We start from the raw sequence: 15,223 nt of genomic DNA, 5'->3' as shown, positions 1-15,223 counted from the left end.
AGTGCTTCTTTCAGGGTGCTGAAACTATAAATGATTAGGTTTTTTAATCGTTTAGTTTCCAGAATGTAGATTACTTTTATAATTAAAAATGTAGATCAACTCTCTTACATGTGAGAAATTTTTGGCCCAGAGAGGGCAAGTATGCTAAAGTGGGTAGTTCAGTTAGTTAACAGGAAAAGTGTAGACTAGATTCCACCTCTTACTTCTGGCTGGATTCTCTAATACAACATCCTGGTCGGTCCTTAACACCCCAGAAATAGCTGGCTGTGAGGGCTACAGTTGACAATTATCTTTTGGTAATTACTGGAATTAATTTCGTAGCTGAAGATGAACCACGGAACAAATATCTTTGTATTTACGAGGTCTTTAAAAGGCCTGTATACAGGGGTCAGTGACTAAGTTTCAGAATTCATCAGAAGCTTCTGAGAATATAAAAAGCTTGCAAGAGTAGGAGTTTATCTAATAAATGGGAGATTTGACAGCAGGAAAGCTTGTCTTTCTTTTTCAAGAAGGAAGAAGAGGAAAATGTAGACCAAGTGATTAGTGTAGCTTAATATTTTAAGTTTTTCAGGGATAAAATCAACTCTTGAGTAAAATCATCTTTTAAGATTACATATTTCACACTTTGAGCTATTATAGTAAAACATTTAAAATTGTTCTATATTTGATCAGATGCCATTGAGGAAAAATGGCCCAGAATGGTTTTGCTCTCATTTATGTTTTTAGTAACAGAAGATTATTCCTGCCTCATTCCTTCCCACTCCCCAGCCTGGCTCCCCAGAAGCAAAAATGGTCGACTGTTTTAGCTCTTGCTTAGGACCTTTTTATCTGTCATTTTCTAAACTATTACCTATATTCTACTCTTTCTCAGTTCATCAACTTTACATATGGTTTATTTTCTTCATGTTGTGGTACTTCAAGATTTAGATCTTGCTATTCTTACCTTCCCCTTACCTTTTCAGCAGTTATTTTACATAGTTTGGTTCTCATTCACTGTTGAGCAAACTAATCTTTTCCTTGTGACTGTTTTTCTGGGAGTCAGTAATTTGTTCATAGTTTTTTTGTCTTCTTAAATTTTTACAAGTGTGACAGTGGATCTCACATGCCTTTGAGTCAAAAGCTCACTGTATTTTCAATACTCTTATTATTATTATTATTATTATACTTTAAGTTCTAGGGTACATGTGTACAACGTGCAGGTTTGATACATAGGTATACATGTGCCATGCTGGTTTGCGGCACCCATTAACTCGTCATTTACATTAGATATTTATCCTAGTGCTCTCCCTCCCCCTGCCCCCCCCACCCCACCCCAAGACAGACCCCAGTGTGTGATGTTCCCCACCCTGTGTCTAAGTGTTCTCATTGTTCAGTTCCCACCTGTGAGTGAGAACTTGCAGTGTTTGATTTTCTGTTCTTGAGATAGTTTGCTGAGAATGATGGTTTCCAGCTTCATCCATGCCCCTGCAAAGGACATGAACTCATCCTTTTTTATGGATGCATAATATTCCATGGTATATATGTGCCACATTTTCTCAATCCAGTCTATCATTGATGGACATTTGGGTTGGTTCCAAGTGTCAGCTATTGTGAATAGTGCCGCAATAAACATACATGTGCATGTGTCTTTATAGTAGCATGATTTATAATCCTTTGGGTGTATATTCAGTGATGGGATGGCTGGGTCAAATGGTATTTCTAGTTCTAGATCCTTGAGGAATTGCCACACTGTCTTTCACAATGGTTGAACCAGTCTACATTCCCACCAACAGTGTAAAAGCATTCCTATTTCTCCACATCCTCTCCAGCATCTATTGTTTGCTGACTTTTTAATGATCACCATTCTAGCTGGCGTGAGATGGTATCTCATTGTGGTTTTGATTTGCATTTCTCTGATGACCAGTGATGATGAGCATTTTTCACAGCAAAAGAAACTACCATCAGAGTGAACAGGTAACCTACAGAATGGGAGAAAATTTTTACATCAATACTCTCTTTTTTTTTCTCAAATTCCTTCTCATAGTCAGCAACCACCTATTCCACTCTGGGTGGAAATACTCTAAGCCTGGTACAAAGCTTTCATCCTGACACTTCTCTTTACTGACAGACTAGGTTGTATTTCATTTTCCTGGATCACATACTTTGTTTTTCTTGGATTATTCTCGTATCTTGCTGACACACGTCTTTTCATATCTTCTGTGGGATTTTGATTCTAGGATTAGTTTATTTCTAAGCTTAAGAAAGTAGATTCATTGCAAAGACCATTATTTTAAGCACATATATATACTTTTACTAACTACATTCTATTTCGTTATATGAATATACCATAATTTATTAACCAGTCTCCTGATGGTGGGCACTGTGGTAACTTCTAGTTGTTTTCTAATACAAGCAATGAGTTACTGAGATTATCAAGTCAAAATTAATGTCGTTTAAGTGCTCGGCTTTTATTGCCCGAGAGCTTTCCAGAAATACCTCAGCAGTTAACACTCCTGTCAGTGGTCTATGAGAACACCCATTTATTCTCATTCTTAACCAGCTGTAGGAATTACCAAAATGTGAACATTTTTGACAGGCCAATAGGAGAAGAATTGCATCTTGTGATTTTAATTTGTAGTTTTTTAATTATAAGTGAAAGTGATTTTCTTCTTCTTTTTTTTTTGAGACAAGGTCTCACTCTGTCACCAAGGCTGGAGTGCAGTGATATGGTCTTGGCTCACTGTAGCCTCAACCTCCCAGGCTCAGGTGATCTTCCCACCTCAGCTTACTGAGTAGCTGGGACTACACTTAGCTTTTGCTTTTCTTTCTTTCTTTTTTTGGAGAGATGGGGTTTGCCAAATTGCCCAGGCTGATCTCGAACTCCTGGGATCAAGTGATCCTCCCTCCTTGACCTCCCAAAGTGCTGGGATTATAGGCATGAACCACTGAGCCTGGCCTCAAATTTACTGTCTTTTCATATCTTTACTAAGCATTTATATTTATGTTTTGGATAATGAGCTATTTGTATCCATTTTTCATCTTTCCATTGGGTTTTTCATCTTTTTGTGCTGTTACATCATATTTTTATAAATTGAGGAACAGAGTTCTTGACACAGGTGTTGCAAATGTATTTTGGGGGGGTTTCTTGTGGGTCTTTCATTTTACTTTATAATACTTGCCGTTCTGAAGCTTTAAATTTTCATGTAATCAAATTGATCAGTCTTTACTGCTTTTGAGTTTGGTGTTTTGCTTACAAAGGCTGACCCACTCTGTGATTACAAATAAGTTCATTCACACATTCTTCTCAAATGTTTATTGTTCAATTTTTAGTGTTTCGACTTTTTTATCCATCTGACATCTGTTGTCTTGTGAGGAATGTGAGGTTCGTAGACTTTAAAAAAGAAATCTAACTGGCAGACTTGTTTTGTTAATACTCTGTGATCAGTGGATATAACTAGCAAACTTGATTTAAAAATAAAATATCTAAAGCATTTCAGTATATCCCTTCTTCCTAAAAGGTAAAAAATGTATAATAACCTAAAAGAAACAGTCGATTCCTAGTGACCATCACTAGAAGACTAACTGCCCTTTCACCCAGTGGCCAGTAGAGATGGTAGCAGTGACTGCTTTATAATAAGACATATTTTTTCACACTCGCTAAGATACAGAAGGAACCTAAGTATCCACCAGTTGAAGGAATGGATAAAGAGATGTGGTATATGTATACAATGGGATATTATTCAGCCATAAAAAAGAATGAAATACTGTCATTTGCAGTAACATGGGTGAACCTGGAGGACATTATGTTAAATGAAATAAGCCAGGCACAGAAAGACCAATATTGCATGTTCTCACTCATATGTGGGAACTAAAAATAATTGAACTCATGAGGACAAGAGAGTACAATGAGGGTTGCCAGAGGCTGAAAAGCATAGCAGGGAGCAGGACATAAAGTGGGGGTGGTTAATGGGCACAAAAATACAGTTACATAGAATGAATAAGATCTAGTATCTGGTAGCACATTAGGGTGACTACAGTTATCAATAATTTATATATTTTTAAGTAACTAGTAGAACTGGAATATTCATAAAACAAAGAAATGACAAAAGCTTGAGGTGATGGATACCCCAGTTACCCTGATTTGATCATTATACATTATATGCCTATATCAAAATGTCACATGTACTTCATAAGTATATACCCATAATAATTTAAAATAAAACAATAATAGAACACATATTTGAGAAAAACTGTGATTATTCACAAGGAAAAAAATGATGTCTAAAAGCACACTGGGTGGAGGGATATTTCGTAAATTGAATGTGTGTTTAGCAGGCATTGAATTTTTTTTGTTTTAAGGCTTTTTCAACACAAATCCAGAAGGCTTGACATTTACTTGAAAGGTCCTCCTTTCCTCTCTACTTTCCCCTCTCATCTTCCCTCCTTCCCTTACCCGAATTTTTAACTCCTTCTGCATTTTTATTGGGTGCTTGATGTTGATCATATGAAAATGTTATAACAGTTCCTGTTCTCATGTTGCTCATGGTGTTGAGAAATACACATAATATGTCTGTAGAACTATTGGCAGAGCATTTATGACTGGTTATATATAATACATCGAAGGTGGTTCAAAGATGTCTTTTTTTTTCACATTATGAGTGAAGTATTTTGAATAATTGAACTGATTTATTGGGTTTTAAATCTACTGTATATGTTAAAATGAAAATGGTTATGCTGTGGGCAGAACTTTGACTATAGGAATTTTTGTGACTTAATTTGTGCTGTTAATGTCCTTGTGTCATCCAGGTTCACTTTGATGGCTGGAACAATTGCTATGATTACTGGATAGATGCGGATTCTCCTGATATTCACCCTGTAGGCTGGTGTTCAAAAACAGGACATCCCCTTCAGCCTCCTTTGAGTAAGAGACACAAATAGCTCGTATAAATGTTTCCATTTCCATAAGTAGCATTCTTAAGATTTCATCCTTAGCCCTTCTCTTTCTCTTCCTCTCTCTACTGATGTTTCTTCTCTATGTAATCCTTTCCTTTTACTACATTTTAATTACCATAGTCACAGAAATATAAATGAAAAAAAACATAATGTCTGAAAAAGTAAAGCGTGTATAGACATTCTGTTTTATTTAGAAGTAAATATCACCTCTTAAAATTCATGTTAAATTTTTAGAAGACAATTTGTGAGACTTTCAAAATTTATCGTTTCAATATTAGCATTCGGATAGTAATTTTATATGATAGCTTTGGTAAATGTTAACATTGGGAGAAACTGGGCAAAGTGCAAAAGAGATCTCTTTCTGTATTATTATTTACAACTGCTTGTGAATCTAGAATTATCTTAATACAAATCTAAGTTAAATTCAAATTTTAGAAAAGATACATGGAGAACTTAACATACCACGACCTTAATTTTGGAGGAAAATGTATACATTATAGAAAAAAAATGTAGGAAATACAATAAATTATTAAGTTTTTTAAAAATTTAGTGTACTTCCTGTATCCAGTGACTTCACTTCTGGATGCTACATACAACCTGCATAAGGGCACATGTACATGGCATTCAGTGTAGCATGTTTAGAATAACAAAGCTTGGGGAAAAATATTAGTTAAGTAAATTGTGGTGCACTGTGCTGTAGAAACTATGCAGTAGTCACAAAGAATGGTAGTATTGCAACAGAAAAATTTGTAAGACAAGAAGTTAAAAACCAAAGAAGGATATTGGGCCTTTATGTGGCAAAATAAAACATCTATGTTGTGCCTTTTATGTGGCAAAGTCAAACAAAACCGAATGTGTCTGAAAGCTTAGAACAATTTCCAGGAGAGCCCACACTAACCTCAGCGGTCAGAATGAGGGAGGGTCTCTGCAATGTAGAAGGAAGAGCATGGAGGGATCTGGAACTGTCATTCTGGATTCTTCTGTAGCACTTGAAGTGTTCACGGTATGTGAGTAGTCATGCTTTCATTATGTTATTTACTTAATAAAAGGTGTTTGACTCTTTTTGTTAATTCATATTTAGGTATCTCTGGACTTTATGATGTTTTGAAAGATTGTTAGATCAGAGTTTACCATGTCCTTGTTGAAGAAAGATAACTAGTGTGAACAGTCACAAGGGAAAAGCCTTTAAATGTAGTGTCTTTTAAAATACTTTTCATTTTTATAGGATCTGCTTTTTCTGTTTATATATGTTGTATGTTGATTCAAAAATTGGATTTTTAGGGAGTCTTTTTCTTCCTTATTCTGATCCCAGACATTTGACTCTTAAACAGATTTTTGCTGAATATTTGGCCCTTTCTTTCTTTTCTTTGCCCTTCCATAGGCCCCCTAGAATTAACGGAAGCTTCGGAACACGGTGGATGCTCAACTCCGGGATGTAAAGGGATCGGCCATTTTAAGAGAGCAAGACATCTGGGCCCTCACAGGTATGTGGTAGCTGTCACTGACGTGGTCACATATAGGGTACCTGTTCCATATACATGTCTATATAATGAATTTCATCTATACTAAATTGATGTGAACTAATTTTAAATTCAGATCCATAAGAAATGTGGTTACCATGGTGATCATGTAAAAATGAAAGGAATATCTATAGTCAAATCTTCCTGGAAGAAAATGCATTCACGGTTTAAAATGGATTTACTCTAGCCTTTTGACTTTTCTTGGCAACCTGACTAGTTTTACAGATACTTAATTTCTGCAATAGTTATTTTGCATTGATCATTAATAAAGAGAAGAGCTGAGACTCTGTTGATACCATTTGGTAGAATGTTATCTGATTCGGTGATTCAATAATTTGAATAATGAGAGCTGAGATTATTGTAGATTAGCAGCAAAGATCACAAAAGGCACAATATAAATAGTCAAACATGAGAGTGCATTGGTCCAAAACACATTTTTAAAATATTTTTATCTTATCCCTAAGTAACTTTAAAAAGAAACCAAATTTATACATTTGAAATGTGATGTATATCGTGATTTGGGGATCTTTGTAGAGAGTTAAAAATATTACTGAAGTACAGCTACTTTGGAGGCTAAGGTGGAAGGATCACTTGAGTCCAGGAGTTCAAGATCAGCCTGGACAACATAGCAAGATCCTGTCTCTTAAAAAAAAAATTACTGAAATACTAAGAAATTCCTGTCATTCAACTGGCATTTTAAAGGAATAAACGTATCGCCTATTTAGGTATATTTTAAAATAATAATTTGTTGGTAAAATGTTCTAACTGCATAGTAATTGGATTGCCCAGTAAGAAAAATGATTCCTTGTTTGTCTAGTTTGTACAGGTTGTGAATCTAGGTCTTTAAAAATTTTGAAGATTACTGTACCTGTTCCTCCAGATGTTAATAGGAATTGCAAAATTGGTGTGATTATTTTCATCTGGATATAGTTTTCTCTTTTTTTTTCATCTCTACAACCTTAAATCCTTCTTAGCTTCCTTTTTCAACATTCTCCTTAATGTTTTATGAGGTTCAGTATGTTCCAGAGTGAGAAGTCTTGAGCATAGACAGGATGATGATTCCATTTGCCAATCCTTTTTGTTGCTTGTCTGACTGCAAACCAAAAGTTCTATGATACATCTTAGAAGTTATTAAATATTGCCTAGTGAAGGCAGCTGGATTTTCAGCTATTAAGTAAATCTAGATGCCAGAAATAATTCATGAACATACTAAATTTCCAATATTATTTTAGTTGTTTTGTGTTGCTATAACAGAATACCGTAGACTGGGTAATTTGTAAAGAAAAGAAATTTATTTCTCACTTTCTGGAGGCTGGGAAGTCCGAGATCCAGGGGCCAGCATATGGCGAGGGCTTTCTTGCTGCAGAAGGTAGAGGGGCAAGAGATGATGTGTGCGAGAGCCAGAGAGGGCCAAGCCTGCTTTTGTAACAATTGCTCCCGTGATAACAAACCCACTTCTGTGATAATGTCATTTATTCATCCAGGAGGGCAGAGCCTGATCACCTCATTATTGTCACAGTGGCAATCAGATGTCAACATGAGTTTTGGAGGGGATATTCAAACTGCAGCAATATGTTTAGAAACTCATTCAGTAAATATTTTTGAGCGGCATTTTTTTCAACAAGAGCTAAGATTTATTGAGCATTTATTTATTCTGTGCCAGATAATGCTCTAATTGCTTTACATATCTTGGATACCCTTCATAACAGCGCTATGATATAAGAACTAGTTTTCCCCCTACGTTTTGGTGAGGCCACCAGAGGTACTGGGGAAGTTAGTAACTGGCCTTACTTCACAGCTGGGGAGAAGGGAACCCAGTGTTGCTCAGGAGTCTGTGCTCTGAACCACTCCCCTCTAATGGCCTCTCAAGACACTACTCCATAAATTAGTCACAGACCCAACCTTCAAAGAATTCACAGGCTGATGGAGCTATAAAAGCTGTACATAATTTAATTAAAACATAACATACAAAATAATATCAGAACTTTGGCACACATCCCTTTCTGCTGTACAAAGTGTCGATTGGAGCAAAGAGAACTTGCTCAAGTTGTGAAGAAAAAGAACAAAGAAAATTTTTAAAAGAGTCAATACTAACAATATGTTGTTGAGGTGCAATTGAAGATTAAACAAAACTTTTTTTGGTCTTCTGGAAGGAATTCATACCTTACGGCAGTGTCCGTGGTCTCCTTAGGGCTGCTTTACGCTTGAGTGGAGAGGTTTGCCTTTCACAGCAAGGTCCATGGTGACAGTTGTGTCGCCTCCTTGATGGCCCAGCCATTCATCAGGACTGCCTTTCCCCAAGTGTGCAGATGGACCTCTGAGGGTTCCTCAGCGGGGCCACACCCATTTCACCAAGTTTCAGTCGTTATATTTAGAGCATTTCTTCACAGATGCAGTGTTGTGCTTGTTAAGAGGATTAGTGGAAGACTTTATAGAGAAACGTGGTAAGGAACCCTTTCCAGTGGAATTGGAATCATAATAGAGAATGACTCATTTTCTTGGAAGGAGAGGCAGAAGTACACCTGATGGCTTAAAGGAAAGCATTGATAAAGAACCTGTATTCATTTTCTTGTCACATATAGAGAGCATAACTAGCAGATTTTGTGCCTTGGGCAGAGTTGTTGGTTGACTCAAGCCTTCTGGACCAAGGGATGCAATTCACAGAACTCCTGGAGGTCCCAGTTTCTGCCCAAGTGCTAACATCCATTCTCCTCAGTCTTCGAACTGGGTTGTCTTAGACTCCCTGACTATGCTGTGCTATTTACAGCACTCAAAGCTCATTTTCTGGCAGGATATTAATCCTTAATTGGCACAGCCTGTTTTCCATTTCATTAGTAGACTTGTGGAGGAGCTTGCTGCATTATGGATATTCTTTGAAAGGTTCATTTCACTGGCTCTTATTTTTGTTCTTACTAAGAATGCTGTGTTTAGGAAAACATAATGAGAAAATTCTCTTTGGATTAATTTGCTGAGAAACTGCATATATCAAAACATGCACTCTTTGCATAGATAACAAAGAAAGTTGCTCTTTTAGCAAAAATAATCAATTTAACGAACACATAAGCAAGAGACATTGTTTTGACTAGCATTTGTTGTTACCTTCTCTGAAGATTACAGTGTTTGAATTTGATCTAAGAAGTGTTAAAACAAAACGTGTCTAAACAATGAAGCTTGATAATTTAACGTTTTTTAAAATGGTGAAATATAAATGATCAGTGAAAGAGTTGGGTGTGGATGTGGTTTTCTCATCTTTAGGGATATTCAGGAGCCAAATTGCTTAATGGCAACTCTCTAGCAGGGGAACATTAATATTGGTTGTGTCACAGAAACACCCTTTGTCACCTCATTTATTTGGCCTACCGAGAGAGGGTAAGGAATGGGAAGATGTTCAAGGAAATGTAGTTATATAAAAGTAGACATCCGGCTGGGCGCAGTGGCTCATGCCTGTGATCCCAGCACTTTGGGAGGCTGAGGCAGGTGGATCACCTGAGGTCAGGAGTTCAAGATCAGCCTGACCAACATGGAGAAACCCATCTCTACTAAAAGTACAAAAGTAGCCGGACATGGTGGCGGGCACCTGTAATCCCAGCTACTCAGGAGGCTGAGGCAGGAGAATCGCTTGAACCCAGGAGGCAGAGGTTGTGGTGAGCCGAGTTCACGCCAGTGCACTCTAGCCTGGGCAACAAGAGCGAAACTCTATCTCAAAAAAAAAAAAAAAAGTGGATATTCTACATATCGAGTGCCTTCAGAACTGAATCTTTTCTATGTAAGATTTGGTTTTGAAGAAATGAAACAAGAAAAGAGGAAACAATGTTTTCAGCAACATATAAAGGATATTAATGAAGTCCATGGAATGTTTTAAACAGTAGTAACTCTTGGTATGCCCCTGCAAACTGTAAACATCATATTAATTCAGCATGCATCTATCCATGAACAAACCTTTGTGTCACCTGCTGGGTTAGGTGAGGGGCTGTACAGAGGAGAGGGTCCCTCCTTCTAAAGAGGCCAGTCTGGTATAAACAGATTCTCATAGAGGCAAGAGTGGAGTGGTGCTTAGAGAGAAGCATCAGCTTTTTATGAGGCAAGCAGAGCATTCATAACGAGGTGTGTTACGGATTTTTTATTGCTGTTTACTTTTTGCTGGTGTTCTTTTTACACAATAGGGGTTAAATGTCACTCTTCTTTTTAAATAATAATAATCGGTGGGATTCATTGATGACTTCCTATGTTCCAGTTACTGCTTCAAGGACTTAACATGTGTGATCTTATTTGGTCCTCACAGGAACTCTGTGAACGATAGGCACTTTTCTAGTTCTTGTTTTACAGATGAGGAGACAGGGAATTGAAATGCTTAAGTAAGTGCCTTAGATTGTACATTGGTGGAACCAGGATTCAGCTCAGGCCTGTAAGGCACTTAAGTCCCTGCTCTTAACTGCCCGCCTTGTGTTTTGTTTTGTTTGTTGTTGTTTTTTTTTTTAAACTGTTTTTTGTCAGGACAGAGTGTGAAAATGATTCTCCTTAGAGGAGCCAGTGGGGCAAGTATTTGGATATTTAGCTGATATGTGAAATAATGTGCTAATAGGGTAGGATGCACCTCAATAAAGTACTTACAGTAGAGAACAGTATCATCGTATGGGACTCTACCCTTCTGCTTGCTGAGGAGTTGCGTAATAGTAAAGAGCTGTATATATACATGTGCACGTGTCTAACCATGACAGAATATATATAGACGTTATGTGATAAGCCACACTTTATTAAAGTTTTGTCACTGGAAACTTAGTATGTGAGAAATTAGAAGTCTATAAGCCTAGTGAGAACCAACTTTTTCCATAGATGTTTAATTAGCACTGGTGAGTTTTTTAAAGTTCATATACAGTTTTAGAAGTTAACAATTTTGTATCTGTACATAACAGAACAAATACGGAAGAGAAAAAGCAACATTTCTAACACGATGCAGATCACATATGTCACTTGTGTTCTTTGAAATGACACAGGAGTCGTTCCAACTCCTCAAAAACATGATTACTTGTGAATTTTACTCTAATTCTTATTCAAAGAGCTTGTTAATGGGAGTAGATAAAATAGTGAAATACTTGATCCATGTTCTATAGGTTGGTTTTTGTGGTTAAAGCCATCAGATTATTTTACAAAGCTCTGTGACCTTGAGCCAATACTTAACTTCTTTGTGCCAGTGTCCTCATTTATAAAATAATTGGTGACAGTAGTATCTGCTTAAAAAGAATAGTGTGATAAGTAAAGAAGTTAATTTTGGAACAGTGCCTGACACATAGTAAGCACACAATCCATGTTAGCTCTCTGAGTACAGACAGCAGGCAGTAGCATCTTGCTAGAAGATGGTACTCTCAGATCAAGTTCATTGTCATGGGTTAGGAATAAGGAAATTCTTCAATGTGCAAGGGTACTATTCACCCATATAATGCAGTGATTAAGAGACAGCCACAGTTCCTGGTGTAATTCTATCAGGAACTGATTGAATGACACTAAACAACATTCCTTTTTAAGCCCCAAAGGAACTACTTCTTAGGATTGTAAGAATTAAATAGGTAATATAAACATTTGGTCTGGGTAATGCACTTAACCCGAGGTCACTTTTGTTATTATCATCCTCATTTTACAGATGAAACAATCTCGGAGCCTGTGCTTGCTCATTATTGAGTAGAGGATGAAGCAGCAGAGCAGGATCAGAATGAGGCTCCCTGATGTCCCCCTCCATGCATGTCCGGTCACCTGAGCTCCTTTTGCATTTTGTGACTTTTCATTTTATCATCACCTCCCACTTCAGGAGCCAGAGGCTTTCCTCTGTACCCCAGAGCAGGTGTGAAAACGGGAGGGTTCTTGACCCTTTGGCTCTTCTCAGGGTTCAAAGAAAGGGGGTAACATCACATCGATAGCTGATGGGCTGCCCTTGGTGGATCGTTAGTAAATCACTGCTGTGAGGGCTGTGAATGTTTTTCTCTGCTTAGGTTGAGGTTTTGAAATTGAAATTACTCTCTGGTCCTAGCAATCTGTTTTAAAAAAACAGAAAAAAAAAAAAAAAAGATACTTAAATGGTAAGTCTCATTCTGGCCAGCAGTCTTACCTCTCTCTTGAGCTTTCCAAGTTTACATATGGTGATTTCGAGAGATATTCTTTCATGTATTCAACAACTAGGTGAAGATGCTGCCCTCCTAGGGCCTAGAATGTAAATTGTCTACACTGTGACTGTAATTAGTGCTAAATTGGGGACCCAGACCATCTAAGAATCCTGCGAGTCTTCCCAATGTTGGAGGCGGATGAGGTAAAGAAGAGAACCTGTCACTTTCTTCATATCCAGTAAAATTTCAATGTTAATATATATACAGTTATTTAATAATTATAAGGCCAAGTGTTTAACAGTGAATGAAATGCTGGTCATGATATTCTAGGAATAGCGGCATACGGTTTATTTAAAGAAACTAAAAAGTTGTCTTTGAATTTTTTTTTTTTTTTTTTTTTACTGTCACAAAGCTTAAGTAGATAAATTTGCAACAAAAACACACAATATAAGGAACAAATAATAGAGTGGAGTCAAAGATGGTGAAGACCTGAGGTTGGGTTAATAAATTTATCTTGTCAGAAACAGAGTCAGGAACAGCAGGAGGAGCTGGTTGTGTTTTTTATCTTTTAAGAGAGTGAATTTTTAATCATTTCTGGGTGGAGGGGCATGATTCATTAAAGATGATAAAATTGGTTTTAAACATGTTTATTGTGAGGTGACCCTAAGGCATCTGAGTAGAAATGTTTAGTGAACATTTATATTTTCCTTGAGGTCAAGGTGAGTGTTAGGTCTGACACCTCTTACTAGGGAGCCACAAGGGACCCAGACTTCCCTTTCTCAGGCCTTTAGCAGTTTCACTGTGGGCAGGAATCCCACACCCACCAATCAGATGCTGCCATCCGGCTTTCCATCTTGAGAAATGAGATGAAGGCAGGTCAGACCTTGCGATTGCAGCCTCCATGGAACTGAGGACTAGACCAGGGTCTGGAAAGGGCAGGGGGGCTGAGAGCAGTGGTGTGAGGGCCACGTGCCCAGCAGCAGCCTCCTCCTGTGCAAATCGTTTTGAGGGAGTGTGTTGCTTGTACCCTGCTCCCTACCCAAGCCTGATTTTTCTGGCCTTCCTGTTGAGCTGTAAAGTGCCCTTCCAGCGAGTGTTTTCTGCTCAAGTTAGGCAGAAGTGGTTTTGGTCACCTGTATTCGTGAACTCTGAATTAGGATCCCATGAAACATCTAAAGGACTGGTGTTCAAAGGAGACATCATATTTGGGAATGGCTTTTCCTTCACGTTATTACGAAATGAAGAAAATGAAGCACTCCCATCTCCCCATGCTCAAGGTGATGCGTGAAATAGTGTGTTCATTTTGCTGAGCTACTTCATTGCCATGTGACCTTGGGCAAGTAACATCTCTGCTTGGATGTCTAATAAACAAATTCCACAGTTTCTGATGTTACCCCCACATATTCTTCTCCTTAGTCATTCCATCTCAGGAAAAATTAAAAAAAAAAAGCACCTCTGTGACCACCCAGTTCCTCAAGCCAAAAACCAAATGGCCATTCCTGAACTCTTCCTTTCCATTGCTTCCCATCTCCCATCCATCCACAGGTCTTCTTGGGATGACAAAGGATACCATGACTGTCCTCTTCATTTTTGCCCCATCTCAACCACACAAATCCAAGTTACATCATATATTTACTTGTTGAACAACTTTTCTGTCTTCAATTTAGTCCCATTGCAATCTTCTCTGCTTTCAAAATCCTCTCTCCAAAAAGAGAAAAATAACTTTTAAGTAACTTTTCTTGCTCCAGTTCCGTTCCTTGAAATCTCTGCCTTTTAATATCTTCTCTCTCAAAGGCATCCTGAGTAATTCTTAAAATTGTAAATCAAACCTTGTCATTCCCTTATTTGAAGATCTTCCATCACCTTCAGATAGAACGTTTGCTAAAAATATAAAGTCCTGACTGGCCTGCTAGGCGCTACATAATATTTGCCTGCCTGCTTCTCCTAGTTCATCTCGTCCCCATCACACTCTGGCCAACCTGGTCTCTCTTTCCCTGAAACAAGTCAAGCTTTTCCTGTTGGCACTGCTCCTCCCATCCCCTGGAACATTCTTCCCCACATTGTTTCCCTACAGGTCCTTCTTCCTGACCATTATAGCTCTGCTCGGGTGCTTTGCTCCAAGGAGGACCTTCCTCACCACTCCATCATAGCATCCTCACACCCTCTTTTATATCATGGTATTTCTTTTTCATGGCATGTATCACCATATGAAGTTATCTAATTTATGTGTATAATTGTATATTGCTGATCTCTCCCTGGAATATCAGCTCCATGAAACCAGAGAGCTGGTTTCTTGTCTTTTTATTGTCCACTGAGTTTCCAGGCCTGGAAAGGTAATTAGCACGTAATAGATACATGATAAGTGCTTGGTGAATAAATGAATGAAATAAAGAGTGAAGTTACTTAACTGTTATAAGCTTTAATATGTTGTATGAAATGCCTTTTTCTAGGATGTTGGCAAGATAAAGTAAAATATTGCATGTAAAGCACTTAGCACAGTGCTTGATGTATCATAAATGCTCCATAAATGTCACTGGTTTTTGTTGATGTTAAGCTGACATTATATAAATTTATGTCAGCACATGATCACATGTTATTTGCTTTCTTCTTTTGCATAGATACCAGTGTAGATGAGCAGTATTTAAAGAAACTAAAGTTATAATTTTTGCTTATGAG

General features: G+C 37.7%; 1 protein-coding gene and 1 long non-coding RNA gene across 9 annotated transcripts in view; one reads left to right on the top strand and one right to left on the bottom strand.

Moving 5' to 3' along the window:
• Window positions 1–15,223, top strand: part of L3MBTL3 (L3MBTL histone methyl-lysine binding protein 3) — a 131,054-nt gene that overhangs the window by 69,593 nt on the left and 46,238 nt on the right. For all 8 annotated transcript variants that reach the window (XM_033235497.1, XM_033235492.1, XM_033235499.1 and 5 more), the window contains 2 exons: window positions 4,786–4,900; window positions 6,314–6,416. In XM_033235497.1, coding sequence (XP_033091388.1) covers window positions 4,786–4,900; window positions 6,314–6,416 — 218 coding nt within the window. The remainder of the gene's footprint in view (window positions 1–4,785; window positions 4,901–6,313; window positions 6,417–15,223) is intronic.
• Window positions 7,244–8,755, bottom strand: LOC117097542. The gene is made up of 3 exons (XR_004442984.1): window positions 8,616–8,755; window positions 7,755–7,812; window positions 7,244–7,545 (listed from the first exon to the last, which is right to left on the bottom strand). It is a non-coding gene; the product is annotated as an uncharacterized LOC117097542 (long non-coding RNA).

Source organism: Trachypithecus francoisi, unplaced genomic scaffold (genome assembly GCF_009764315.1).
Source record: "Trachypithecus francoisi isolate TF-2019V2 unplaced genomic scaffold, Tfra_2.0 Lachesis_group15, whole genome shotgun sequence".
Taxonomy (NCBI): Eukaryota; Metazoa; Chordata; class Mammalia; order Primates; family Cercopithecidae; genus Trachypithecus; species Trachypithecus francoisi.
The sequence above is the reverse complement of the archived record's forward strand: the minus strand, read 5'-3'. Positions and strand labels throughout refer to the sequence as shown.